The 27854-nt window shown below is 62.7% G+C and overlaps 3 protein-coding genes and 1 long non-coding RNA gene across 8 annotated transcripts in view; 2 read left to right on the forward strand and 2 right to left on the reverse strand.

The window, feature by feature from the left end:
- Positions 1-10279, forward strand: part of LOC111161635 (ecotropic viral integration site 5 like) — a 31181-nt gene extending 20902 nt beyond the window's left edge. Inside the window, exons 12-20 of one of the 5 annotated variants that reach the window (XM_022525400.1) lie at positions 694-726; positions 1834-1974; positions 3329-3457; positions 4911-5051; positions 5133-5288; positions 5395-5541; positions 5621-5716; positions 5797-5892; positions 6069-10279. In XM_022525400.1, the coding sequence (XP_022381108.1) occupies positions 694-726; positions 1834-1974; positions 3329-3457; positions 4911-5051; positions 5133-5288; positions 5395-5541; positions 5621-5716; positions 5797-5892; positions 6069-6371 (1242 nt within the window). In that variant the 3' untranslated portion in view covers positions 6372-10279. Of the gene's footprint in view, positions 1-693; positions 727-1833; positions 1975-3286; positions 3458-4910; positions 5289-5394; positions 5542-5620; positions 5717-5796; positions 5893-6068 lie in introns of all 5 variants that reach the window. The other 4 variants (XM_022525398.1, XM_022525399.1, XM_022525395.1 and 1 more) reach the window with 4 other exon arrangements.
- Positions 2236-4975, reverse strand: LOC111161636. Its single transcript, XR_002641536.1, has 3 exons — positions 3803-4975; positions 3365-3418; positions 2236-2826 (listed from the first exon to the last, which is right to left on the reverse strand). It is a non-coding gene; the product is annotated as an uncharacterized LOC111161636 (long non-coding RNA).
- Positions 10280-10344: 65 nt separating the features above from the next.
- LOC111161634 (proline rich 36) lies at positions 10345-15037 on the reverse strand. The gene is made up of 6 exons (XM_022525394.1): positions 14997-15037; positions 14156-14430; positions 13940-14039; positions 13614-13726; positions 11355-13520; positions 10345-11164 (listed from the first exon to the last, which is right to left on the reverse strand). The coding sequence occupies exons 2-6, from the start codon at positions 14421-14423 to the stop codon at positions 10659-10661; spliced, it is 3153 nt and encodes a 1050-aa protein (XP_022381102.1). The 5' UTR covers positions 14424-14430; positions 14997-15037; the 3' UTR covers positions 10345-10658.
- Positions 15038-20846: 5809 nt separating this feature from the next.
- Positions 20847-27423, forward strand: LOC111161855 (leucine rich repeat containing 8 VRAC subunit E). The gene is made up of 3 exons (XM_022525870.1): positions 20847-20924; positions 24162-24304; positions 24906-27423. Exons 2-3 carry the CDS (start codon positions 24167-24169, stop codon positions 27147-27149), a joined length of 2382 nt encoding a protein of 793 aa, XP_022381578.1. The 5' UTR covers positions 20847-20924; positions 24162-24166; the 3' UTR covers positions 27150-27423.
- Positions 27424-27854: the final 431 nt, after the last annotated feature.

Raw genomic sequence — 27854 nt, forward strand, 5'->3', positions numbered from 1 at the left:
GCTTGGGATTGGGTGTGAAATTACAACCCAGTTAACTGTAAACACGGGTCCCTCCAGGGCTGCCTGTGTAGGGGGGAAGAAGGCAGACTGCTGCTTTGACCGGGGTGCCCCGAATTAGGCCACAGGCTCCCAACCCTGTAATTTGGAGGCCTCACCCTGGAAAGAAAGGAGGTAGAGGAGGGGCGGCCTTACACTGGCGCTGTGCAGTGGGGGTGGGGGGTGCCACAACCTTGACCCTGGCCCCCATCCTGTTTTTAAAGATGGGAGTAAAGGTGGGGAGAGGGACCCCACTTGCCTCTCCTCTCCAACTCCCACTCGGCGCCCCCACTGCCCACAGGGGGGCCTCGATTCTTGCGCCAAAGCCTTGATTCTTATTCCGACTCCAAGTTAAAATATTCTGCCCCCCCATCACTGCCACCACCCCATTCCACAGCCTCCCAGAACGGCAGCCCCACCTGCCCAGACACACACGTCCCTCTCCAGGACGGAGCTAGCTCTGGCTTTGCTCTTCCTCCGGGTCCTCTCCTGCTGGTTCTTTGGTTCTCTGGTCTCACTCCTCTCTCCCCTGCTTCTAGAGATAGTCCACTGCGTGTTAGTGACAAGTGGTTCTTGTCTGTCTCTCCCCCTCTCCTGTCCCTGCGCCTTCCGCTCTGCCTCCTCCCCCTGTCGCTCGGAACCCCCTCCGCCGGGTAGGAGAGCGCTGCTCTGGCTGATAGGTTAATCCAGGTACTGTAGCTCTTTGTCCCCCCCGCCCATGTCCCTCCTGGTCCCTGCACACCACAGCCAGGACCCACCTCTTCCCTGGCCGTTGCCAACCCGGGGTGGGGGTGGGCAGAAGGGGGCAGGCTTGGCACCATGCATGGGGGTGGCTGGAGACCGCTTCTCAGGGGAGACAGAGATTTCCTGAGGGGGGAAGGAGGGGTGTGCGTGTGAAAGCATGGTGTGGGGGGTAAGTGTGAGTCTGTCTGTGACTGTCTGTACACGCACGAGGACAGAAAGCCTCCTCCTTCCAGGGGACACGGGTGGGGACCCCAAGGCTCTGTCAGCCACAGGCCCTGATGTGTGCACTGCACTGAGCCTCTCTCTCACACACACACACACACACACACACACACACACACACCTCTGGCCCTTCACCGCTCCTACCTGCAAGGCCTGCCATCTTCTCTCACCTGCTTCTGCTGCTGCCTCATCTTGAATGGCTTTATCTGGAAGCTTCTGCCCGCCACCTGGTGGCTCCGAGCCTGGAATGGGGGGACCCGGATCGGGCGGGTTGAGGGGATGAGGTAGGGGGAGGTCTTAGCCCCAGGTAGATGGAGGCCCCAGGATTCAGGACTGGAGAAGGTTCCAGAAGAGCTGTGCTCCGCCTCCCAACCCTGCCCTAAGGGATTGGTCCTGAGTCCCTGGGCCCTCCACTGCCTCCAGACCCCCACCTTTGCCAGGGAAGCCCGGCCTCTGCTGTGCCTCAGTCCTAAATAAGGATGGTTTCTCCTCACCTGGGACAGAGGCTGAGAGCCGGGAGCCAGTAGGGGAAAAAGCTGGCCTCGGCCCCAGCCTGGGGTCCCCGTTCTCCATTTCAGCCCCACAGAGCCTGGGCCTGGGGTGGGTGTGTGCCCTAAGGTTCCTCCCTGTGTCCTGTTCCTGCCTGTGCGCCCCCCCCAACCCCACAGGCCCAGACCCAGTGGGGCGCCCCATCCCAGGCTCTGAGTGCAGGAGGCCTTGCCCTTGTCCCACCCCACGACCACCCTCTAGGGGCCTCCCAAGAGGCGGGCCAGAGGGAGGGCCTGGAGTGTGAGCAGAGGGTCACGGTGTCCCCGTCCTCCCTATGCTCAGGGGCAGGTGACGCGGGCGCAGGAGGCCGAGGAGAACTACGTCATCAAGCGGGAGCTGGCAGTGGTGCGGCAGCAGTGCAGCTCGGCGGCCGAGGACCTGCAGAAGGCCCAGAGCACCATCCGGCAGCTCCAGGAGCAGCAGGTACCCGGCGGGTGGGGGGCTGCACCCCACAGCACCGCTCCTGCTCTCCGGATCAGCCCCCTACGTCCTGGGAGGGGCAGGGGAGGGGAGGAGAAACCCAGAGGGAGTGCAGATTCTGCCCCCCTCCAAGGAAGCGGCCCCACCCCCAGGTTGGGGAATCCTGGGGTTTCCATCTCCCCCCAGTCCGTGAGGCGTCCTGGGACCCAGGCTCTACCTGCAAGGTCCCCTCCTTCAGCTGATGTGGCTGTGATTCCTTAGGGGAGCCCTGGAGTGTCCCCAGGGCTGTCAGCCTTCCCCAGGAGCCGGCTATGCAGGGTTGGAGCTAGCATGAGAGACGGTGGGGGGGGCTTCCCACTCCAGAGCCCAGCACTTTGCCCCCAGAAGAGGGTCTGGTCTGTGCCCACCACTCTCAGCTGGCAGAGTGGGGGTGTGGGGGCGGCCCGGGTTGTGCTGTGGAGTCAGGACCTCTGCATCCTGGGAGGCGGGCCCTCAGGCCAGAGCACTCTGAAGATCCCACTTCTCCAGCACGTGGATTCGGGATTTTCCTTCAGCTGCACCCAGGCCACCTTCCTTATTTGATAACCTGCCAGCGGCGGCATGGCCCATGGGGAAACCAAGGTTGGGCTCATCCCAACCCTGGCGCGATGCCCGCTTCCAGGCCAGGGAGACCTTCCCATGCCGCCCCCTGAGCTCCAGCCTTTAAGGGGCCTCCCTCACCCACCAGCCAGGTCTTCGTTGTCTTGAGCAAAGCTCTTGTCGTTGTCCGCACGCACCCCCCTCCCCGGGCCCCCACGGGGTACCTTCTGGGCACTGAACAAGAAAGGGATCCCAGCAGACTTTCCCCATGCCTTCCTGTTTTGAAATGGGGGTCCAATGAGAGGAGGGAGGTGGAGAAAGGGGGGCAGGAGTGCCACAGCCCTGAGCCCCACCCCGCTCCCATCCCCACTGTGTGGTTTGACACCGACCACAGAGGGAGAAGGGTGCCCAATCCTGGGAACCAGCCACTGGCATCCCTCTGGGGGCAGCCTGAGACCCTGGAAAGACCCCTTCAGAAGGTCCCTTCATTGTGGCTTTCCCAGGAAAGAGGCTAAGCCAGGCCACTCCTAGGCACGGAGCATCAGAACCCCCATGATGGGGTTGGGCTCTCTCCCCACAAGGTCAGAAGGCACAGGAAGGGGATCCAGGGCTTCTCCTCACCTTCCACCCGTGTCTACCTGCAGCCTGAGGCCCTCTGCCAGCCCGGGGACTCTGGGGGGCGGGGGCAAGGCCCGGGCCCACAGCCAGCTGGCCGGAAGACTTGCTTATCCTTCAGCGGCAGCCTGGGGCCCAGCACAGCCTTCTGCCTGCCCCCCAGGACAACCCGCGCCTCACTGAGGACTTCGTGGCCCACCTGGAGACCGAGCTGGAGCAGTCGAGGCTGCGGGAGACGGAGACGCTGGGGGCTCTGCGTGAGATGCAGGACAAGGTTCTGGACATGGAGAAGGTGCGACTGGGTGGGCAAGTGGGTGGCTATCCGGGGAACGACGGGAAAGGGGAAGCAGAGGTGCCGGCTGCACTGTGGGAGGCGTGTGGCCAGGCCCTGGTCAGGAAGAGGTGACCAGGAAGACCAGCAGGGCGCCTCAGACCAGCCCCTGCCCTGCGGCTTCCCAAGGAACCTAGAGAGCCTCCCTGACCCTCTGGTGCCCTGCTTCCTCCCCCATGCTCGCCCGCAAGGTTCTGGGCCTATGGGGAGTTGGGCCCCTCACCACAGACCCTGCCAAGCCCCAGAGATGCACACACATGTCAGGGCACACGCAAAGCAGAATGACTCCTCAAGGGGCACACCTACCCTCGTGCCCCAGGCCAGCGGTGTGGTGGCGTCCATGGGCTTCCTGGGCAGACAGCCCCACCTGTGTGTGTGTGTCTCCCTCCCTGGGATCGGGGATGGAGTTGGGAGGGAAGGCCAAGGCCCATCAGGGTTGCTCTCCCCTTCCCCACCCCCAGAGAGATACCACCCAGGGGTTGTACTGGGACCACCCTCTCCTGGAGCCTGCTATCCTGAAGGGGGCCCCAGACCTCCTGGGCAGAGCTCAACTGCTGTCCCGACTCCCTATTGACTCAGCTCCTGCAAAGCCTCTGGAAGAGAGGTGCCCCGGCCAGCAGGGGGCAGCAGGACCCACTCACACAAGGCAGGAACTAGACCTCCCTCCTCTCAAGCCTGCCATATTTGGGGTGCCCTTCCAGGTGGGGTGTCTCTGCCCCATCCATGGGCTTCTCAGTCCCCATCAGCCGGCCCAGAGCTGGGTTTCCCTCCCACCTGCCTCCACATCAAAGGGAAATAAGCCCAGGAGACCCTGCCCCCAACACCACCCCCAACAACTCCCACACTCAAACAAGGGTCAGTGAGGACCCCCAGTAGCAAGCCAGATTCCGATCTGGCTGGAGCACAGTCCCTCATCACTGAGCCCTTGGAACGCTGGAGGCCGGGCCTAAGCTGGCCCTCAGCCTGTTCCCGAGGGAGGGGCTGCCTAGCCTGGGGTCTGGCGGGGCAAGGAGCATCTACAGGGAGGGGCCACCCATGGTCTCAGCTGCCGCTGGGGCAGGTCCCAAGTGTGATCAGGGGCCGCAGGGGGCGGATCGCAGGTTCCCAGGATGGGAGGCGCCCACCCTTGCCCAGCCTGCCTGGTGTTATTAGCAGTAACGTCCACCCAGAAGCCGGCGTCAGGGGGTCACCCTGAGACAGTCCAGTGAGAGCAGGCGCTCTCCACACCCCTTCCGCAGGCCGAACCTTCTGAGGCTCTCTCCCCGGGGCCGCACGGGTGTCTCCTGGGGTGCCCGGGGCACGGTCTCCCCGCGGGGTGCCCAAGGTGGGGCTCAGAGGAGACGTGACGGAGGGGTCTCGGTCGGGGCCGCCCGGCCTCAGCTGCCCCGGGATCTGACCTCCTTTCGCCCCGCAGAGGAACAGCTCGCTGCCGGACGAGAACAACGTGGCGCGGCTGCAGGAGGAGCTGAAGGCGGTCAAGGTGCGGGAGGGCGAGGCCGTGGCCTCGGCGCGGGAGCTGAAGCTGCAGCTGCAGGAGCTCTCGGACACCTGGCAGGTGAGGGCCCCAGCCCGGCGCGCACGGAGCGGCCCGCGCGGCCCTCGCGGCTGCAGACGGACCGCCCCCCTCTCCCCGCAGGCCCACCTGTCCCGCGGCGGCCGCTGGAAGGAGTCCCCCCGGAAGCTGGTCCTGGGCGAGCTGCAGGACGAGCTGATGAGCGTGCGCCTGCGCGAGGCCCAGGCCCTGGCCGAGGGTCGCGAGCTGCGGCAGCGCGTGGTGGAACTCGAGACGCAGGTGGGCCCGCGCGCCCGGGCGCCCGCGCCCCTCGCAGGGGGTGGGGCAGGCGGGGCGGGTGGCCCGCGCGGGGACCAGGCGGTGACGCCCGCCCGCCCGCCCCCAGGACCACATCCACCGCAACCTGCTGAACCGCGTGGAGGCGGAGCGCGCGGCGCTGCAGGAGAAGCTGCAGTACCTGGCGGCGCAGAACAAGGGGCTGCAGACGCAGCTCAGCGAGAGCCGCCGCAAGCAGGCCGAGGCCGAGTGCAAGGTGCGCCCCCGCCCGCCGCCCCGGCCCGGCCCCCGGCGCGCCGCGCCCCTTGACCCGCCCTCGCTCCCTCTGCCCCCAGAGCAAGGAGGAGGTGATGGCCGTGCGCCTGCGGGAGGCGGACAGCATGGCGGCGGTGGCCGAGATGCGCCAGCGCATCGCCGAGCTGGAGATCCAGGTGAGCGGCGGGGCCGGGGCGGGGGGCGGGCCCGGGGGCGGGCCCTGCGCTGACCCGCGGTGACCTGGACCGCCCCGCAGAGGGAGGAGGGCCGCATCCAGGGCCAACTGAACCACTCGGACTCGTCGCAGTACATCCGCGAACTCAAGGACCAGATCGAGGAGCTGAAGGCGGAGGTGAGCGCAGGCTGGCCGCGGGAGGGGCGGAAGCCCTGCGTGTGCCCCCGCGGGGCAGGGGCGGGCGGCGCCGGCGGGGAGGGCGGCGGGGTGGCGGGAGGAGCGGCGGGGCGGCCAGGTTCTGTCCGCTGGGGCGCGGCGGGGCGGGCCTTCAGCGCACGGGTTCCCCGCCCCAGGTGCGGCTGCTGAAGGGCCCGCCGCCCTTCGAGGACCCGCTGGCCTTCGACGGGCTGGGCCTGGCGCGGCACCTGGATGAGGACTCGCTGCCGTCGTCGGACGAGGAGCTGCTCGGGGTGGGCGTGGGCGTGGGCGTGGGCGTGGGCGTGGGCGCGGCGCTGCAGGACGCGCTCTACCCGCTGTCCCCGCGCGACGCGCGCTTCTTTCGTCGACTGGAGCGGCCGGCCAAGGACAGCGAGGGCAGCTCAGACAGCGACGCGGATGAGCTGACCGCGCCCTACAGCCAGGGCCTGGACAACTGAGGCCATCCGTGCTCTGCGTGCTGGAGCCAGGGGGGCCCCCACCTGATGAACTCCACGCCCTCCGTGGTCCCACCCACCCGAGGGCTCGGCCCAGAGCAGCGGGGCGCAGAGGGTAGGGCCGCGGTCTGAGGATCCTCAGGGTCCCCCCAGCAGGCCTACTCTCCCCAGCAGTGTTTACCCATCTTGGTCTGTACCCGTCCAGCCCGGCTCCCTGGAGGGTCTGCCCCTCTTAACAGCCAGGGCAGGGAATGACCCAGAGGTCCCAGGACTGGATGAGCAGGAAGCTCCCTCCTCCCAGCAGTCTCTCTTCTGGGACAAGGGTGGCCCTGCTGGGAAGGGCCCTGGAGCTAAAGGAGGCCTAAGGAAGAAGGGGCTGCTCTGGGCTGGACGTCACCACCCAGTGATGCCCCTGGGGACCGTTGGCGGCTGGGCACAGATGGCCAGGCTGGGCTTTCCTGACTGGTGCGGGCATCATGGCCCCTGCAGCAGAAACCAAAGTCCCCCCTACTGTACGCAGGGCCAGCCGGGGTGCGAGTGGACAGCAGGAACCAGCCCAGACCTGGGCAGTGTCTGTCCCTGCTTCTTGGGGGCCAGAGCAGCTGCAAGGAAGTGAAGAGACCCCCTTTCCCCAGCACCCCACATCTTCCTTTTGGGACACTCCCATCACCTTGTCTTGGCCAATGATGGAGGGGCTCCCCCACCCAAGCTAGCCTGCTCTCCAAGTGGTTCCCAGCCTCCCCATCCCTTCTACCTTTCCGGTGTCCCCAGCCTCACCCTTTGGCCAAGGCCAGGCCCCAGGGGGAGGAGCCTTTCCAGCGGCGTTACCTCCCCTCGGCTGCTCACGGTGGTCCCGTGGTCTCTGCAGAGTCAGAGCCGAGAACGGTGCCAAAGTCCAACGATACCCCCAGCCCCTTGCCCCCAGGGCCTTGTGACCTTCGGGCCTGACCCTGTCGGTGCTCCTGGAGCCTGGAGCAGCGTCAAAAGCAATCTCCCTGGCGCTTCCTGGGGTGGGGATCCATGCCCAGTTACCCCTTTCCGGTCGCCCGCTCCTCAGTGTTAACAAAGCCCGGGGACCAGGATGGGCATCCGAGGGGCTCTCCATGTGCCCCCCACACTGCCCACCACCATTTTGCACACTGCCTGTTCACACTCCACATGTCACCCAGGCGGGAAAGATGGAAAATAAAGTGTATTTACACAGTCACAGACAAGGGCACAGCACGCCTGGGGGAACAGCGAGCAGCTGTGAGTCCCCAGCTCCTTGTCCCAAAAAGCGGTGCCAAGGGGACCAGACGGTCCTTGCCTATGGGAGCCTCCCACGGTCTAAGGGAATCAGAGGTAGGGGGCCCAGCAGGCCAGCAGGGATACCAAAGAGGCTGCCCAGTCCGGGGGGGGGGGGGGCGGGCAGCATGGGAGAGAAAAGGGCAGGCGCTGGTTCCATGTGAACAAAAGGTTGGGGGTTGGGGATCTGATGGGGGGACAAGTCACAAAGGTCTTCATATGTCAGGCTGACACATGGACTGTTACGGCATGCCCATTTTCAAAAGGGTGGCTCTGCAGATGGTGGGAGTGAGGAGGTATTGGGTGGGAGGCATGATTTTTCACCCGGGCAAGTTAGCCTGTGCCTCCCCTGAGAGACCTGGAGGAATGTGGGGGCACAAGTCTTCAGGAAGATGCGGGATCTGGTTGGTGTTCATTCTGCTCACACTTCCGGAGACCTTCGGGGTCCTCTGCCCTGCACCCGGCTGAGGAGTCCCCAGTGTAGTAGAGACAATGGCGTGGGACTGGGAACTGAGCCTGCTGACTAGTGGGGTCAAAAGAACCAAGGAAGGCTTCCTGGAAGGTGGGGGTGGGAGGTGGAGTCCTCTCCAAAGACAAAAGCAGAGAGCAAGACTTGGCAGGTCAGCAGGAGGCGCAGGATGCCATTGAAGAAGGAAGTGGGCAGGGCCAGACTGAGAATCGGTTTGGGAACCAGAATTTGTCCTCTGAACTGAGGGCACCGGGGAGCCATGGAGAGCTTAGGTGGAAGAGGGGGCACCATCAGATGGACCACAGTGTTGGGGGTTGGGAGGTCAGGACAGAACCCCAACAGCTGGGCAGTAGGGACAGTGAGTAGGGGCTCCCCTGAGGTAAGGAGGCCCAAAGAGGCAGAGCCCTTTGTGGGGTTCCCCATGGAGCTGAGGCAGAGTTGGGGGTATGAGTAGCAGGAGAGTCAGGGATGGCAAAGGAAGGCTTCCCAGGAGGAGAATCTTAGTTGGGTTCAGGCAGATGCCAGCCAGGCCCTGCCCTCTGCACCCGAAGTGTCCCCACCCACAGTGGCCTGATACCTGCCGGCAGCAAGGTTGGTTCTGCACCAGGACGGCCAAGTCCCACGCACTGACCCACTGCCCAGCCATGGTGTGTGTCCCCACACCATTCCCATCATACAGATTGAACACTGAGAGCCCCAACAGTTGCTGTCTCTTCTGCTCCCACGGGTAATTCTACCCCAGCTGGCTCCCCAGGAAGGGGCAGGGCCCCAGGGGGGAATGTCTGAGGTTCTGCCCTGCTCCATCTCAGGGGCTGGTCTTGATGCCCTGGCTGCCCAGCACGTCAGGATTCAGCCCCTACATCTGGAAACAAGGACACCTGGGTCCTTGCAGGGCCCTCTGGTTTGCCATTGAACTCCAATCTTGAGTGAGGGAGCAGCCTGCCCCCCCCCCATATACATTGGCCCCCAGGGGCAGAGGTGCACCGTCCCACTGGGAGAAGGTAGATTTTGTACTAGGACTCCAGGGACTGGGTCTGGGGGCAGAGACCGGGCTGAGGGTCGAACATGGTCCTGCTCTGTCCGTTTACCTGCCCCGTTTGTGGTCCCCACCAGGCCTGCATCATACTTGCCATAACACAGGAGACCCTCAGGGAGAAAAGGCCCGGGGGCCGAATTTTTGGCCCCACTACTTGGGAAGAAGGGCCTGGGTGGGGGTCGAGGAGTCCAGGGTCAGGGTGACTCAGCTACGAGAGGAAGGACAAGAAATTCTGATAGGGAGGCAGGTGAAAACAGACTGACTTTGTTGAGGACCCTTGCTGTGGGCACAGGCAAGGATGCCTGGCTGGAGGGGCTTGAGGAGGGCATCCTGAGATGGAGGGAAAGGGGAGGCCCATGCGTTGGGAGGCACAAAGGGGCGTGGTGAGAGCACGTGGGGAGGGAGAGGCAATGTGAAGGTTTCTTGGTCTCCCACCCAGCCTTGGGGAGAGGCTGCTCCTTCCCCGCAGAACCCTCTCTGCACAGCGGGCTGGCAGGGGCAAGGAATCCTCCGTGCCGCCTGACCCAGGAGGACCCTGTACTCTACACCAGGCCTTCTTAAGGGGTCCAGGGCCCACCTGCAGACCTACCTTCTGCGATGGAACCTCCTCACTGAGCAGAGTGCAGTGCGCCCTGGATTGGGTTGGGCTGGGAGAGCGCAGGAGAGCCAAGATCGCCCTCAGGTCTTCAGCAACCCCTCCCTCCCTTGGGCACTCCCGGCGCGCACTGTGAGAAGGAGGCCTCAGGAAGGGACGCCTTGCCCTCGTCCCAGACCTGGAAGAGCCATTCCCACGTTTTTCTCCTCTCGGCAAGAGATGCCGGCTCCCTTAGGGGAGTGTAGGAAGAGTTTCGGTAGTTCAACCACGCCCGGCACGCATCACTCATGCACTGGATCTCGCAGTATCAATGGGCCGCTTCTGCGCCTAATGTTCCCACCGCAAATCTCCCAGGAAAAAAGCCCAGGCCCACGCACGTGCGTGGGGGCGCCGCGCTGGACCGCGGGGACTCAGCAGCACCAGGTCCCAGCCCAGCCCTAACTCAGCGCCCGCGCCTTAACAGAGAAAAAGCACCACTGCGTTGTGTGCTAGAGACCTTCAGCCAGAGCTACTACCCGCTCGTGCCCTGCCCCTCCCGCCGCCCCGCGGTGGACCACCCCCTCCCCCGCCGGCGACCGCGAGGCGCACAGGCTGCAGGGTCCCGCCTTTATTGCAAACTCGGGGAGCACGTAGTAGACAATACTCAGGACATGGGGTGGGGCCTACCAGGGACGGGGCAGGGCTCAAGGGGAGCCGGAGGGAGTCCAGGACACCGGGCCGGGCTCGAGGGGGAAGACCTTGGCCAGAGGCGTAGGTGGGACGCGAGCCTGGACCCAAATCTAGGCCTCCAGGGGCTACGTCCAATCCACCGGGAGCCAGATTCCCGGAAGAGGGCAGCCGGGCAGCCTGAGACAGAGAGGCATAACCAGAGAGAAGGAGTGTCGTGGGCGGGGCTAAGGGTCTGGCTCAGTGGAAGGTCTCCACCTCCACCACCGTCCAGTCACCCTGGGGGGAAGCCACGTCGTCCGGGGAGAAGCTGGTGACCGAGGTGATGCTGGCGCGGGACTCGTCCAGGGGAGACAACAGTTCAGCCCAGCGGCCCAGTTCGGCTTCGCTGAGCGCAGTCCGGGCGCCCCCCGCGACGCCACCAGCTCCCGCGCCTCCTGGGCCGCCACCGCCGGCAGCACCCTCCGCCGCAGCTAGCAGCAGCGTCCGGCTCAGCAGGTGCTGCACGACGCTCGCCTGCAGCGCCCCCAGCGGCAGCTCGCCCAGGCGCGCCGGCTTCGCGCCACGCGAGGCCGCCGCCGCGCCTGCTCCAGCTACCACCTTCCCGCTACCCGCGCCGGCGCCGGGACCCGCATCCAGCGCGCCTGGGGCGGGGGGCGCCGACTCGGGCCCCTCAGCCTCGTAGATGGTGCACAGGCCATCAGCGGAGCCCGAGCCGGCAGCGGGAGGCCAAGGCAGGGACGCTCCTGCGAGGAGAGATGCCAGGCTGGGCCTACCGGGCGGGAAGCGCGGCTCCCGCCACAAGGCCCCGCCCCTCGCCTCCGTCCAGCCCCAGACCCAAGTGTCCTGACCGCGAGCTGGACACCCTGGCCTCCCACCCCGCCCCCCTCCAACCTGGCCCCTCCCACAGCTCGGCGGGATCCACGGGCCGCTTACCTGGGGTGCTGCGGATGGCCAGCGGCGGAGCGGGACCTCGGCTCCAGGAGGCCGGGTGACAGGCGGCGAGCTCCGCGTCGGCGGGCGGGGAAGCCGCGGCGCCGCCCTCCGGCCCACTGTCGTAGCCGCGCAGCTCTTCCGGCGTGCTGGTGGCGCTGCTGCTGTGGCCCGCCAGATCCGGGCCACTCAGCGTGCTGGACGGGCTGCGCGAGGGCGGTGGTGGCGGAGCCGGGGCCAGCGCCAGGGTCAGCCGTGGGCCCGGGATCGGGACATCCGGACCTGGGGTCGGGGGTCGGCGAGGGGCCTGCAGAGGGGGTGAGTCCGGGGGAGAGGGAGGAACTTGCAGAGGGGGCAGAGCCAGGGAAGGTGGAGTCTGAGGAGGGGGCGTAGCCATGGAGGGAGGGGCCTGCAAAGGGAGAGGAGAGGCCTGTAGAGGCGGCAAGGCCAGGGAAGGTGGAGCCTGAGGAGGCGTGGCCAGGGGAGAGGGCGTGGCCTGCAAAGGGAGAGTCGGGGTCTGCAGAGGAGGTAAGGCCAGGGAAGGTGGAGCCTGCGGAGACTGTGTGACCAGGGGAGAGGGAGGGGTCCGCGGAGAGGGTGTGGCCACAGGAGAGGGTGGGGCCCGGGAGGAGGGCGTGGCCACAGGAGAGGGTGGGGCCCGCGGGGAGGAAGGAGGAGCCTGAAGAGGAGGCAAAGCCAGGGAAGGTGGAGCCTGGGGAGGGGGTATGGCCAAGGGAGAGGAAGAGTCATGCAAAGGGGGTGATACCGGAGAGAGTGGGGCCTGCAGAGGTGGTGGGGTCTGAACTGGGAGCACGCTCGGGGAGGGACTAGCCTGCAGAGGGGGTGTGGCCAGAGACCCTGCAGTTTGTTGAGGAGCGGTGGTTAAGAAAGAGGGTGGGGCCTGCGGAGGTGACGAGGCCAGAGAAGGTGGGGCCTGTGTAGGGAGCCTGGTCGAAGAGGGAGTGGCCTGTAGATGGGGTGTGGCCAGAGGAGGTGGGGTCTGTGGAGTGGGCACGTCCAGGGCAGAAGGTGCAACCTGCAGAGATGGTGAGGGATATGGAGAGCACAGAGGAGGAGGACCCTGTGAAGAGAGGGTGGTCAGAGGACAGGGAGAGGCTTGCAGAGGGTATGTGGCCGGAGAGGTGTCCTGTGTGGGAGGCGTGGTCATTGTATAGGGCGTGGCCTCAAGAGAGGGAGGAGATAGGGAAGGACTGGCCAGTGGAGGGGTAGTAGTCAAAGTGGAAAGGCCCTGCAGAGGGGGTGTGGCTTGGGGGGAGGGCGGGTTTAGCAGAGATGTTGCTTGAGTAAGAGGGGCTTGGAGTGGGGCCTTGCTTGGTGGTCCAGGAGCCAACAAAGGAGATGTGGCCAAGGGAGAGGGGGAAGTCAGAAGAGGGGGCAAAGCTGGAGAAGCCTGGGTTGGGGGCATACTCTGCAGAGGGGGTGACGATGATGGAGAGAATGAAGCCAGAAAAGTGTTCGTGGGAGAGGTAGGTGCCTCCAAAAAGGAGGTACCCAGGTGTGTGGGTGGGTCTTGCAAAGGAGGTGTGGCCGGCGGAGAGGGGAGGGTCTGAGGAGGGAGTGGAGCGGATGGAGGAGGGGCTAGTGAAAGAGGTGTGGCCAAAGGGCCGATTGCGGATTGAGAAGGGGGCGTGGTCGGTGGAGAGGGAGGGAGCGTGGCAGGCAGGGGAGCGCCTGTGATATGGGGAGGCGGTGCCAGTTGTGCGGTCGAACCCGGCGGAGAGGGTGTGGCTAAAGGAGGAGAAAGACCCTTCGCAGGGGTTGCGCCCTTCCTTGGGGGTGTGGACTGGCGGGGGTGCAGAACCTGCACCCCTTTCGTCTTGGGCGGCGAGGGATGCCCCAGAGCCCGAGGTGTTCCACCCGGCGAGGCCCCAGGGCGGGCGGGAGAGGACAGAGGAGTGGCGCTGGAGCCCAAGGGGCGCGAGGCTGGCTTCTGGAGGCCTCCGCCGGCGCCGGGTCGCCTCCTGGCGGCGGGGCTCGGCTCTGCGGTACCATGCTGCGGGGCACTGCTCACTGATTTCCTGGGAGCCTCGGTCGGAGGCCGCGGCCGGGCACTGGGAGCTGCCCGAGGGAGACCGACTTCAGCGCCTGCAGCCCGAGACCGACGGGAGGTGGCTGGGGAAGGGGCACCTGGGGAGGGCCCAGAAGAATCTGGGGACAAAGCAGAAGGCGGGAGGGTCAGAGATACTTCAGGACTCGTCCCCTTCACTGCCCAGGAACCCCGCTCCTCCCCAAGTCACATACCTCTCCGTGCCCCGGCGCTCAGCGCGCTCCTTCTGGGGGTTTCTGGGGCTTTTCCTCTGGTCACGGGTTCCTCAGCTGGGGGACGAAGCCCCTTCTGTGTAAGAGAGCCTAGCCTAGGGACAGGAGTGGCCGCCCTCAGTACAGAGCTCCTTGTTTTCTCCCAAGTCTACATTTCTCATTTATGCCCTCTCTGAGGACCAATAATGGCTTTCATTCAACTTGCACCCAGTGACCTGCAAATGCTCCCACTCCCCAATTCACATGTAAAATTAAGTTCCCAGATAGTGACACTAACCCTTACCGAAGGGACTGGGAAGGCATTTTACCTGGTGGTCCCGCTGGCACGTCCCGGGCTGGAAATAGAGCCTGGGCCTCGGGTCTTGGCAGGGGCCCGCTCCCCTCTCCCAGCAGCTGGGGGCCTGGAGGCTGTGGGGAGAAGGCCAAGTCAAGGCGGTGCCCCAGGAAGGAAGGGGAGACTGGAGCCTTAGAAGGAAAGGGGGGCAGGAAGATAGGATCTGAATGGGGGAAAGACGGTGGGGTACCTGGACTCCGGGGGCCTGTCCCAGCGCTCTGTGTTGGTCCCACCCGGGGACCAGCCTCCGGGAGGGCGGCTGCCCGGATACCCCCGGATCGCTCAGCCAGGGGCCCTCGCCCGGCAGCTCCCGCTGCTCCCAGGACGCGGAGAGCTGCGCTGGTTACTGGAGGAGGAGGTCGAGGAGACCCTGGGGGCCTGGGGGTAGGAAGGCCTGGAGGGCGAGAAGCTGGCGTCCGCGTGGCGGCCCCTGACCTGCCCTTGTCCCTCTTGTCCATCCCGCACCTGATGAGGAGACAGACGGATGGATCAGCATCTTGGCTCCTGCATGCTATGCTGCCTGCACGGACCCTGGTCCTGGTCCCTCGCTGCCCCTTCCCCAGCGTTGTCACCCATGGGCGCTCGGTGACAAAACTCGGCCTCGATCCACTTCCTTCCCACGCACACACCCATTCACCCACCCACCCGCCCAGCTGCTCAGGATTGTCCCCTAGTCCCAACCCCACCATCTTCCTGCAAAGCTGAAGCCCCAGCCCGGCCGCCTCTGCTCCCTTTCAGGACTCGAGACCCACGCCCCCACCCCTCGCCCCTTCAGGACCCGGACCACCAGCCTCGGGGACAGGGGGCTGCTATAGGCTCCAGCTAAGGGGGACGGGAGCGCACGCCCGGGTCCCCTCGCCAGCCCCCCCGAGCCTTCCCCGAGGATGCGGGCACCTGCCAGGAGGAGGAGCGGCCCCAGCGGCCCGCGATGGGGCTCGGGGAGACAAAGAGCCGCGTCCGGAGCGCGTCCCCCTCCCCCCAGCCGGGCCCTGGTCCGCGCCGCCCGCTCCACCTGCTCGCGCCGCGCTCACCTCGGGCTCCGGCCGCCCGCCTCTCCACGCTGGGTCGTCTGGGGTGGGGCCGGGCGGGAGTGCCCGGGCTGCAGCCTGCGGCGGGCGGGCGAGGGGAGGGGGCTGCGGGCGGTGGCGCCAGGAGCCGGGCCCGCCCCTCCGCCGCCGTTGGGAGACGGGGGCGCGCGCTCTCGCTCTAGACCCGGGAGGCGGTGGGCGGGAGCGCGCCGGGGGCGGTGGGGAGAGGCGCTGTGGAAGGAGGCGCGGCTTCTCCGCTCCCGAGCCGGAGGGCCTCAGATTCCCAGCCGCAGGGGCTTCGGCGGAATCCCTTGGGGGTCCCGGCAGGGCCTAGCCCCTTCCTCCCGACACACACACCTGCCCCGGCCCCCACCACCCCAACCACCTGGCGACCGAGGCCCGCCTGGACGCGGATAGGCTGGGCCCTGACAACCAGGGGGCGGGAACATCGTGCCTCGTGCCCATTCAACCAATCCGGCCCTCAGGGTCCCTGTCCTTGTCCTCGCCTTCGCAACCGCGCGACCGCGGAGGCCCGGCCCCCCAGAATCCTCAGGGGCTTCGGCCCCTCTCATATCCAAGACTTTTCCCAGACCCCAGAAAAACCCTTAATGGGGGGGGGGGGGCGGACTACGGAGAGAATACAGCCCTGGAAGTTTAGGGGTAGATTCGGATTCGGAGGGAACACAAAAAGAAAGGAACGATGGGGAGGGGGAGACAGGCCTGTGAGAGGTGATCCAGCCTTTGGCAGGGCAGAGCACCACCCCTCTCCACACCCTCCTATGTCATGTGAAAAAGCGAAGTCAAGTCAGCAGAGCCGATCTTTGGGGCAGGGGGGAGAGGGGAGGGCGGGGGGCAGATACAAGATTGGGAATGGGGTGGAAGGGGTCAAAACTGGTGCATGAAGGAGCAGAGCTGATCCTGGCCGAGGCTGCCCAGCACAGCCGGGGGGAGTGGAGCTGTCATTTTGGGGACTTTAACCAATTCCTGCAGGGGTCTCACTGGAGGGCCCTGATCAGGGACAGTGGCATGGAGGAGGCAGAAGCGTGAAGAAGGAGACGGCCAGCCTCAGATGTTCCGCACTGGCCCACTGATGCCAAGCGCCCTCCTGCACCCCTACTTACTGCTACACAACCTACCCCCCCAAACCCTCCCCATCCCCACCACCCTACACACACATAGTGCTTTCTGCCTAGGATACCTCCTCTCTCCGGACTTAGCCACCCCCTACCCCATCCCAAAGCACCAGCGCTCTCTGCCCCAACCCATTCTCCATCTCCATGTCTGCATGTTCGCACATGGGCTGTTCATTCCTTGTTTGGAACTGGGGGACTTCCATGCACAGGACAAGAAGAGGAGTCATTTGTCTCCTGGCTGAAGCTGTCCTGGAGGGAAGTGGGTGGGGGGACAGACTTAAATAGGGTGGGGCTGGAAGTAGGGCTTTGGGTTTTTTCACATTAGTTGTGCTCACCACTGAGGGTCAGGGAATGGAAGAGAGCAAGGTCGGAACTCTGCAGTAGCTCTTCTTTCAAGGAAAACCATCCTCCAGACTGCGGGAGTGTCCCCTCACCATTCCTCGGGGCACTGCCCTCTAGATCAGACCATTCTAGACCCCGCCTCCTGCCCCCAAGTCTTCCCGAGCATCACCTCTGTGAGCCCCTTCTGGCACGACAGCAGCCTGGTCCCTCCGCCAGCCCACCCGCCCCCTCACCAGCAGTGCCCTTCTGGGTGAGTCACAGCCACCCACCCAGATATCTGCCTCCTACCTTGTACAGGGCAAGATCCCTCCAAGGCTACTCTGAATCCATCCTGCCTTCCATTGGGATCTGGACTCTGCCCTCTTTTAAGAACACTCCAAACGTCCATCAACGGGGATGGATTATACAAAACAAAGTATGCCTTACGGTGGAATGGTCCTCAGCAAGAAAAAACAACAGACTACCCAGACACTCAAAACAGGGACACATCTCAAAAACATTCTCCCGAACAAAAGAACCCCCCCCCACACACACGCATACACATACATCATGCACTGCCTGATTCCATTTATATAACACTCCAGAAAAGGCAAGCTAATCTATAGTGACAGAAAGCAAAGCAGTGGTAGCCGGTGCTGGTGGAGGAGGGAGACTGTTGAACGACCCACTGTAGCCAGTCTCAGACTCCTGAGCCTCCGAAATCCTGTGGGACAATAAATGCAAGTGCTTTTAAGCTGCTAGGATGGGGGGGTAGGTAGAAAACCACCTCATGTTCACAAAACCTAAAAAGTTGGATATTTAATACCAAGAGTTGGTGAGGATGTGAAGAAATAGGAAGGCTGGTGCACCGTTGGTGGGAGTACAAAATGAGGGAACCGCTGTGGAAAACAGTATGGCGGTTCCTCACAAAAGGAAACAATTAAAGAAGTATCATATGGGGGCGCCTGGGTGGCTCAGTGGGTTAAAGCCTCTGCCTTCAGCTCAGGTCATGATCCCAGGGTCCTGGGATCAAACCCCACATCGGGCTCTCTACTCAGCGGGGAGCCTGCTTCCTCCTCTCTCTGTCTCTACCTGCCTCTCTGCCTACTTGTGATCTCTGTCTGTCAAATAAATAAATAAAATCTTAAAAAAAGTATCATATGATCCAGCAATCCCACCCAAAAGAATTGAAAGAAGAAAGAGAGAGAGAGAGAAAAGGAAAGAAAAGAAAAGAAAAAAAGAAACAGGTCTGAACCCAACTATGTTCATGGCAGCATGAACCACAATGGCGAGGTACCCCTTCATGGATGAATGAATGAACAGAACGTGGTACATCCACAATGAGATATTTCTCAGCGTTAAAAAAGAAGGACATCCTAACACCTGCTACAATGCAGATCGACCTTGAGGACATTGTACTCAGTGATGTAAGCCAGTCACAAAAGGACACATACTGTATGATTCCAATTATATGAGATCTCTAGAAGAATCAGACTCATAAAGACACAGTAGATGGTGGAAGCCAGGGGCTGGGGTGGGGGGAAGAGGAGTTAATGTTTCATGGGGACAGAGTCTCAGTTTTTGCCAAATGGAAAGTGCTCCGGAGACGGACGGTGGTGATGGTTTCAGGACAAGGGGAACGTACTTAACAATGGTTACAATGGTGGGTTCTATGTTACAGTGTTTTACCTTGATTTTTTTTTTTTTTAAAGGCTGGTTATTATCAATGTGGAAAAACTCATGCGGGACCAATGGGAATGTAAAGTCGGCAGTCTTTCATAGTGAGAGACTATGTGAAAGCATAGTGAGTATGCGTGTCCTGTGACAGCCATTCTACTCCGGCGACTAAACTCCTCTGTATTGCGGTGCCTGGGTGGTTCAGTGGGTTAAAGCCTCTGCCTTTGGCTCAGGTCATGATCCCAGGGTCCTGGGATCGAGCCCCGCATCAGGCTCTCTGCTCAGTGCAGAGACTGCCTCTCTCTCTCTCTCTCTGCCTGCCTCTCTGCCTACTTGCGTTCTCTGTCTGTCAAATAAATAAATAAAATCTTTTAAAAAAAATAAATAAACTCCTCTGTATCATCTGAGCACCCACAGTCCCCACCTGGGCAGAAAGTCCAAAGTGCCAGGGAGTTAATACCCTCTCTATCCCCCTTCCCCAGAGCAGCTCTGAGCCTGACAGGAGCTGGTGCATCAACACTTCGGCTCTTGGGTGGGACCACGTGGAGGTAGGTCCTGCACTATCTCCCAGAGCTCCCCAGCAGAAGAGAGCCCTAGATGCCTGTGCACCTGTTCATTTGCCCTCATTCGTGTGCCATTGTTAATACTTACTGACCTCTCCTTCCTTTGCCGGTCTCCCCTCCCCATCGCCCCACTTCAGTGCTTCCTGAGATCACTTTCCAGGGAGACCACTGGAGTCCGATTCCTTGTCTCAGGGTCTGCACCTAGAGGCGTCTGAACTGAGACAACACCTCCATCCTCCACCCACCCATCATTTACCGAAGCCCCACAGGGTGCCAGGCACTGTGCCAAGTGTTGGGGACCCAGCGGGGAGCAGGAAGCTCATGTGCTAGGGTCCTAGGGCTTCTATCCCAGTGACCTCAGAGATTCATACAAGGGTGTAAAGCAAGGTGTGTCAGGATGCTCACTCCAGGGGCGTGTGGGAGGCTCAGTCCGTTAAGGGTCTGCCTTCAGCTCGGGTCATGATCCCAGGGTCCTGGGATGGAGCCCTGTGTTGGGCTCCCTGCTCCGCAGAGAGTCTGCTTCTCCCTTTCCCTGTGCTACTCCCCATGCTCTTATGTGCATGTGCGCACGCTCTCTCTCAAATAAATAAAGTGGTTTTTGTTTTTTTTTTTTAAGGATGCTCACTCCAGGGGCACCTGGGTGGTTCAGTGGGTTAAAGCCTCTGCCTTGGGCTCAGGTCATGATCTCAGGGTCCTGGAATCGAGCCCCGCATCAGGCTCTCTGCTCAGCAGGGAGCCTGCTTCCTCCTCTCCCTCTCTGCCTGCCTCTCTGCCTACTTGTGTTCTCTCTCTCTCTCTCTGTCAAATAAATAAATAAAATCTTAAAAAAAAATAAAAAGGATGCTCACTTCAACATAAAGCTTTAAACACCACCCCCACCCCCAGGACATGGATCCAAGGAGCTACTCCTGGGCAGGAAGGGGTGAAGGAGAGAGAGAAATGACTCCATCTCAAATGCCCCAAAGTGGCCCTTGGCCTTTTTCACCCACCTCACCCTGCTTAGTGACATGCACAGCACTTGTCCCAGACGGAGATCTCATTCCTGGGCCTGTCTGTATGCTTACCTCTGTGTTGGCTGCCCCTGCTCCGGCAGAAGCTCTGAGAGAGAACGGGGCCTTGCTTATCTTGGCCTCACAATGAACGTCTATATTGGGGCTGCCCATGGGGGAGCTCACAGACCTTTGGAGAAGTTGTGCCTCCCAGGGTCATGCCAATCGCAAGGCTTCACAGAGGAACCTAAGCGGAGGGGGGGGGTCCCCATCCTCAAGGTTTGGAGTGTCTGGCTATCTTGGGTCTAGTGGACTCATGGGCTTCTTCTTCCCGCAGGGGAGGGATCTCATTCTCCCTTTCGTCAAGGTCCCCCTCCCTTGAGGTTTACAGATAGAAGCGATCAAGGTTCATCAGAGGCCTTCAGGCTGAATTGGGTGCTTTCTGACTCTAAGACCCAGCATAGGCCTCCTCGGCTGGGGAGGACTGAGTGGGGGTGGGGAGGCAATCATCCTTTCTAGAAGCTGGCCTCCCAGGCTGCCCTCAAGCCTGGGATCTCAGAGCCCTCTGGCCCCTGTGCTTCCTGGCACCGCACCCCCCACCCTACCCCAGACCTGAGGGCAGCTTGCTCCTACCCCTCCGGGAGAAGTCCAGAGCAGATCTCAAGGCTGGGCAGGGTCAGACCAAGAAGCGCCCCCACTCTGCTCAGCTTCCTTTGGCCGGGTGCTCAGAGTAGGAAAAGGGAAACCCCCTTCGGTTCCCTGGACTCTGTTCACTGGTGCCTTGGCTCTGTCTGAAGGTGGCTACACCTGGGGGAGGGAGTGGGGGTGGGGAGGCTCGTCACCTGTTCCTGACAGGGTCTATGCAGCCTGGATCCTGGAAGGAGGCCCCGAGGCTGGTTCTGGGAGCGCAGTGCCTCCGGGACCCTCAGTTTCCCCGACTGCAGCCTGAGCCAAAGGTCTAAGACCCCACTCCTCCGGCCCGCCCCTCACCCACCGCAGGGAGAGCAGGGGTACGACTGCCCTCCCCCCGCAACCCCTCCGCGCGGGGAGTTGGGGGCGACCTGGGAGGGCCCAAAGAGAGGCGGGGCCGGGCCGTCCACGGGGCGGGCAGGCGGGGCGGCTCCCGGGCTCCTGTCCCGCCCGCCCGCCCGCCCTGACTCACCCAGGCTGGCCGGGGAACTCTGCGGGAGTCCCGGCCGCTCCGCTCCCAGGGACCCAGGAGTTGGGCCCAGCGTCCCAGCCGGAGCGGTGAGTAGATGGCTGTCTGTCCCCGGGGACGGGGTGGCGGGGCGTGGGTCTGGCCCACGTGAGGACCGCCCCAGGTGCCGCTGACACTGGCGCCCGAGCTCGCGGCCCGCTGGGGCGCACAATGAACTGGGGAGGGGGTGGGGGCGGCGAGAGACTCGGCCCTCGGCAGCCCGAGGGCGCCTGTCAGGGAGCGGGGTGGGGGTGGGGATGGGGGGTCTGGGCTAGGACGGAACAAAGATCAGCAGGATGGGGGACCCCCCCCCCGGGGTCTTGATCCCTTTCCCCTCTCCTTGCCTGCTGGGGGAAAAAGACAGCGACAACTCACATCTGCGAACCCCTCAGTGCCCCCAGAACCTTACCCCTTGGGGTCCTTTCCAGGTTGTCCCATCCAGAACTCTTAAACCTCAAGACTCCCTCAGCTCCCAAGTCCTGGCTGTGCGGCTTGGAAACATACTAGGTTGGGAGTCCCCAAGCCAGGGCCTGGCCCAAGATCTTCTACTAAGGGCCCCCCGCCCCCACCTCAGTTTCTCGCACTTTCTTTCCCTCTCGGTTTCTCTCTTGTGTAAAAGTCAAAGATTGGACCCGTGTGTTCCAAAGCCTGTTTCAGGGCTGACAACTATCACTGTGTTTTCCCTGCCCATTAGCATGGGCTGTGGGTGAGGGGTGGCCGGGACCAGGAGCACCCACCAGTGCCCTGTTTTGGGAGGCCAGCTGGGAGCTCCAGGAAGGGCCTGAGAGAGCAGAAGCAGGGGTGAGGTATGGATGGGTGGGGCTTGGGCTGGGCCTGGTGGTTAGGTGGACCAGGACCCTCCAGCCTGGCTCGCCGAGCAGCCGCCGACCGCCCATCTGCCCTATGCTGGAGCTCCCCTCTGAGGGTCTCCTGGAGAAAACACGGTGGCATCTCAGCAGAGGCTCTCACCCAGGAGAGTCCGGGGCGGTGTGTGTGTGGGGTGGGGGGATGCTACCAGGCAGATGAGACTTGGGGGTTACGCCTTAAATACCACTGGTAGCTGTGAAACCTCCAGCTGGTTATTTCCCTCGAGAGTCTGGAAAATGACGGTTGCAGCACCCTCCCTCCGAGAGTTGGGATGAAAGGAGGTCCTGGAAGCATCTGGTGGCCATAAGGAGCGTGTGGCCCAGTGGCTGTTTTCCTCCGGACTCCCCTTCCCTCAAGCCCTCCGCCCTGGGGCCCTCCCCCCGCCCCGAGCCCAGCTCAGACAAAGTGGGGGGGGGGGCCCGTCTTGTGTCTGTAGAAGCTTAATGGCAGGTTTGGGCCATCCAGTTTGAGTCATGGAGACAGATAATGATAACCCCCATGTCTGCCTCCGATGGTGTTGTGTTATGTATACCTTGTTCCGTGAGAGCCACGGGGCCTTCCACTGGGGACCCTGGGTGTCTCTGCCTTGTTGCCTTTGATTGCAGTCCTGGCATGGTGGGCGCTAGAGCTCCTGGCCAGGCGAGATGGATGCAGGCAGGAAGTTGGTCTCTGCCCATGTATTTTTGTCACAGCCCCCAGAAGTGCTCTCCTTAGGTTGAACAGTGGAGTGGGGTCCCTCACAGGGACAGGTCCCCAGGGCGGGGAAAACAGCAGCTGGCTCCCAGGTCTCCCCTCAGCTCAGTGTGTACATCCAGACACACACTCCAGAATGCCCCCAGGTGTCCCCTTGGATGGCTACCGTGTACATTGGGCTCCCCGGGCATGAGCCCCACGTGTTTAAGATTCCCCAGGGACTGGACTGATACACACAGTTTTCCTTTTAGGACCGGGTGTCACAGTGAGAGTGAAGGATGGGGCACTGTGGGAGGGAGCCTCAGTTCTGTCTGAGCATCCCTGTCTGCGTGCCCGGTTGGGGTGAGTCAGGGCCTGAGTCAGGGGGCCCTGCAGTGAGGGCCTCTGATGGGATTAGAAGGTGTGGTGGACTGCCCCGCCCTCAGCCCTCTGCCTGGTGGGCAGAACCCGCATCCTGTATCCTTGCCCACCTCCACCCCAACCCCACCCAGGAGCCAACCCAAGGCCTCACTGACCTGGGGACCAAAAAAAGGGAGGGTGGGAGGGGAGTGTCAAGTAATTGACTGAGGTGTGGGCCAAGGCCAGGTTCCCCTCGCCTAGGAAATGGGTGGGAGACTGGGGGACCCATTGATGGCCCAGATGCCTCCTTTCCTTACCCAGTCTCCAGGAACCCCATGTGGGAAAACTGGCAGGGTAGAGGAGCACGGATGCTAGGAGGGGCAGTCCAGCCTCGGAGCCCCCTGGGAAGCAGTGCAGGTCTTGCTGCCTCCCTTTCCTTCCGTCCAGCCTCAGGGAGCTGGGTAGGGAGGCTCCCTGTGGGAGGCGGGCTCCCCCGCTTCCTGCTTGGGAGGGTGATGTCCCAGCTTGTGGCCCACGCCCCCATGTGACTTGCTCCTGGCCGTCCGTATCTGAAATAATGATACCTTGGTCTAAAATGAAACCCAGGGACAGACAGAGTGGGCCAGCCGCCCAGCCCCAGTCCGGGCCGTAGGTGTCACTCTGGCTTCTCCCTGTGTTTTCCATTTCCTGATTCTCTGCCCTCCAGGCATCCTGGCACCCCCTACCCAGGTTTCTGTTTTCTGCCTCAGATTCTGGGCACCAACCCCTGTAGAAACCCAGGTGTCCTAGTGCTCCCTCCCCCTAACTGACCAGCCTTCGGTTTTGCCACTCCCTGCTCCTCGGGCCCTGTAACCAGAGCCAGACTCCAGCCGGCTTTTCCAGTTGGAGGTTGGAGGTGGTGCCTGGAGCGCCCCTGAAGGGGGTGGGGGGCCCACACCCGGAAGTCCTGAGCCTGCCTCAGACACGCTCTGGCCCAGTGGCAGAGAGAGCTGGGACTAGGTGTCTGGAGTCAGAGCCGCAGAGCGAGCGTTTTGGTCTCTGCATTGAGGGTGGGTGGTGGCTGCGTTCTGGGAGAGAGCCACACGGGCCAGCTGGGGGACAGCGGCCCTGTGGACTGCCGGTCCTGACCTCTGAAAGGGCCAGCAGCGTCAAATGGGAGCAGGGATCCCAGGGAGCAGAAGTGGGGAGAACAGTAGTAGCTTGGCTCCAGGAAGGAGGTGAGGTCTGGGGCAGAGGGGAGGGGGCACACAGCTCGTGCGCTCTGCCAGGCTGAGGCAAACGAGAAGGCAAACTGGGAGCAGAGGCAGGTGTCCAGCTCGCTGGCGACCCACGACCAGGCGCCCCCGTCTTGAGGGTCTCTGCAACCCCTGCCTGCCCCTCCCCCGCAGGAAAGATGATTCCGGTGGCCGAGTTCAAGCAGTTCACGGAGCAGCAGCCCGCCTTCAAGGTGCTCAAGCCCTGGTGGGACGTGCTGGCCGAGTACCTCACGGTGGCTATGCTCATGATCGGGGTCTTCGGCTGCACTCTGCAGGTGAGGCGCACCGCCGGAGCGGGGCGGGGCCTGGAGGGGGCGGGGCCGGGGGATTCCGGAAGTCTTCCTGCGGTTGTGCCACAGTTCTGGAGCCTGGAAGGGGGACATCAAAGTGTTAAGGGGTTGTTTCCTTCCGCTGGCTGTGAGGGAGAGGGAGCATGCGTTCCCTGCCTCTCTCCTTCCCAGCTCTCCGGTGGCCTCCGGCATTCCTTGGTGTATAGATGCCAGTCGCTCCTATTCCCTGTGCATGTGTCTTTGTCCAAAGGACTAAGGCCCACCTTAATGACCTCACCTTAACTTGATCGCGTGTGCTCTGCAAAGACGATCTAGTCACAGGTATTAAGGGTTAGGACTTCAGGATCTTTTGCTGGGGCAGAGGGGGAGAGCCCGAGCATCACATTCAACCGAACTCCTTTTTTCAAAGACTGAGGTGCTTTCAGAGGCTTAGCGACTCTTCCAAAATCACAGCCAGCTGGGGACAGTCAGGGCCTGGGGCCTCCTCCCACCTTCAGCTCGCCTTTCCCCCCACCTCCCCCCTCCTGCCCCCAGGCTATCCCAGCCGACCCAGCTCCTTGACCCTCTTCCCTCACCTCATTCCCAGGTGACACAGGACAAGATCATCTGTCTGCCCAGTCACGAACTCCGAGAGAATTTATCAGAAGCCCCATGCCAGCAGCTGCTGCCACGCGGCGTCTCCGAGCAGATGGGGGGCCTCCGGGAGGTCAGCGGCCTCAAGAACAACTTGGACCTCCAGCAGTACAGCTTCATCAACCAGCTGTGCTACGAGACCGCCCTCCACTGGTACGCCAAGTACTTCCCCTACCTGGTCGTCATCCACACACTCATCTTCATGGTCTGCACCAGCTTCTGGTTCAAGTTCCCCGGCACGAGTTCCAAGATCGAGCACTTCATCTCCATTCTGGGCAAGTGTTTTGACTCGCCGTGGACCACGCGGGCCCTGTCCGAGGTCTCTGGGGACAACCACAAGGGCCCCGCTGCGGGACGGGCAACGGCGACCGTGGAAGCGTCCTCGGGGCCAGGAAAGGCAAGTGAGGGTGAGAAGGAAAAGGTGCTGATGGAGCCTGAGAAGGTGGTGACAGAGCCACCGGCCGTCACCCTGCTGGACAAGAAGGAGGGCGAACAGGCCAAGGCGCTGTTTGAGAAGGTCAAGAAGTTCCGCGTGCACGTGGAGGAGGGCGACATCTTGTACACCATGTACATCCGGCAGACGGTGCTCAAGGTCTGCAAGTTCTTCGCCATCCTGGTCTACAACCTGGTCTACGTGGAGAAGATCAGTTTCCTGGTGGCCTGCAGGGTAGAGACCTCGGAGGTGACAGGCTACGCCAGCTTCTGCTGCAACCACACCAAGGCCCACCTCTTCTCCAAGCTGGCGTTCTGCTACATCTCCTTTGTGTGCGTCTACGGGCTGACCTGTCTCTACACCCTCTACTGGCTTTTCCACCGGCCCCTCAAGGAGTACTCCTTCCGCTCGGTGCGGGAGGAGACCGGCATGGGGGACATACCGGACGTCAAGAATGACTTCGCTTTCATGCTCCACCTCATCGACCAGTATGACTCGCTCTACTCCAAGCGCTTCGCCGTCTTCCTCTCCGAGGTCAGCGAGAGCCGCCTGAAGCAACTCAACCTGAACCACGAGTGGACGCCTGAGAAGCTTCGGCAGAAGCTGCAGCGCAACGCCCGCGGCCGGCTCGAGCTGGCCCTCTGCATGCTCCCGGGGCTGCCCGACACCGTCTTCGAGCTCAGCGAGTTGGAGGCGCTGCGGCTGGAGGCCATCTGCGACATCACGTTCCCCCCGGGCCTCTCGCAGCTGGTGGGCCTGCAGGAGCTCAGTCTGCTGCACTCGCCGGCCAGGTTGCCCTTCTCCTTGCAGGTTTTTCTGCGGGACCGCCTCAAGGTCATCCGAGTCAAGTGCGAGGAGCTCCGCGAGGTGCCCCTGTGGGTGTTTGGGCTGCGGGGCCTGGAGGAGCTGCACCTTGAGGGGCTCTTCCCCCCAGAGCTGGCTCGGGCGGCGACCCTCGAGAGCCTCCGGGAGCTGAAGCAGCTCAAGGTGCTGTCTCTGCGGAGCAACGCCGGCAAGGTGCCCGCCAGCGTGACGGACGTGGCCGGCCATCTGCAGCGGCTCAGCCTGCACAACGATGGGGCCCGCCTGCTGGCCCTTAACAGCCTCAAGAAGCTGGCGGCACTGCGGGAGCTGGAGCTCGTGGCCTGCGGGCTGGAGCGCATCCCCCACGCCATCTTCAGCCTGGGCGCGCTGCAGGAACTAGACCTCAAGGACAACCACCTGCGGTCCATCGAGGAGATCCTCAGCTTCCAGCACTGTCGCAAGCTGGTCACGCTCAGGCTGTGGCACAACCAGATCGCCTATGTCCCCGAGCACGTGCGGAAGCTCCGGGGGCTCGAGCAGCTCTACCTCAGCCACAACAAGCTGGAGACCCTGCCCAGCCAGCTGGGCATGTGCTGCGGCCTCCGCCTGCTGGACATCTCCCACAATGGGCTGCGCTCCCTGCCCCCCGAGCTGGGCCTCCTCCAGAACCTGCAGCACCTCGCTCTGTCCTACAATGCCCTGGAGGCCCTGCCTGACGAGCTCTTCTTCTGCCGCAAGCTGCGGACGCTGCTCCTGGGCTACAACCACCTGAGCCAGCTCTCACCCCAGGTGGGGGCCCTCAGAGCCCTCGGGCGCCTGGAGCTCAGGGGCAACCGCTTGGAGGCGCTGCCAGAAGAGCTTGGCAACTGCGTGGGGCTCAAGAAAGTGGGGCTCGTGGTAGAGGACGCCCTTTACGAGGGCCTGCCGGCAGAGGTGCGGGAGAAACTGGAGGAGGAATGAAGCAGAGGTGGGCAAGGTTGGGGTAGAGGCCTTCTGGATACTTCCACGCCAGAGTCTATGCTGCTGTCTTCAAGAGAGGTGGCCAAGAGGGCCCGGGCCAAGAGAGGAGGAGCAGACACGTCAGCCTCGTGGGGTCCAGGCAGAATCCTGGGGCTGGTCTGAGAAGAGACGGGAGGCCGTAGATTTGGGGTGGAACGTCAGAGAGGGATTAACTCAGTCCTTGGATTCTCAGACTAAAACCACACCTGTGTCTTTGGCTGGCTGGCTGGCCTGCCCCGCCCATGGACATTCTATCTCAATTAGTGCCATATAAGGGGGTACGGCACATCCCAATGGGATTTCAACCCTCCCCCCACCCTGGACCAAAACAGCTTCTATCTGGGGTTCTCTCCCAAGGAGGGGACACAGACACAGGAGACCGGCGACCCTCACCCCCAGCTTTAATGCCAATCCCTTATTTATAAGTTGTTTGCTACGTACACGTGCACTCAGAAAAATGGTTCTCACGTTTGGCTACGCATCAAAATCAACATCCCCAAAACAAAACATCTTGGGCCCCACCCCTGAAAGAATGACTCAGGTCTGGCTGGAGACCAGGAACCTAACTGTCAGTAAGCATCCCAGGTAATTCTAATGAAGGTGGTCCTAGGTCTGTATGTTGGGAATTGTGGACCCCCAGAATCTGGATGTCCAGTGCAGGGATTT

Source organism: Enhydra lutris, unplaced genomic scaffold (genome assembly GCF_002288905.1).
Source record: "Enhydra lutris kenyoni isolate GAN:26980312 unplaced genomic scaffold, ASM228890v2 scaffoldscaffold86, whole genome shotgun sequence".
Taxonomy (NCBI): domain Eukaryota; kingdom Metazoa; phylum Chordata; class Mammalia; order Carnivora; family Mustelidae; genus Enhydra; species Enhydra lutris.

Bases quoted from the DNA above. Each gene is read 5' to 3' on its own strand.
- LOC111161634 (XM_022525394.1), bottom strand. From the start codon at position 14,423: ATGGACAAGAGGGACAAGGGCAGGTCAGGGGCCGCCACGCGGACGCCA. The intron at 14,040-14,155 runs GTACCCCACCGT...TTCTCCCCACAG, and splicing joins GACAGGCCCCCGGAGTCCAG to CCTCCAGGCCCCCAGCTGCT. The intron at 13,727-13,939 runs GTAAAATGCCTT...TCCTGTCCCTAG, and splicing joins CGTGCCAGCGGGACCACCAG to GCTAGGCTCTCTTACACAGA.
- LOC111161855 (XM_022525870.1), top strand. From the start codon at position 24,167: ATGATTCCGGTGGCCGAGTTCAAGCAGTTCACGGAGCAGCAGCCCGCC. The intron at 24,305-24,905 runs GTGAGGCGCACC...CCTCATTCCCAG, and splicing joins TCTTCGGCTGCACTCTGCAG to GTGACACAGGACAAGATCAT.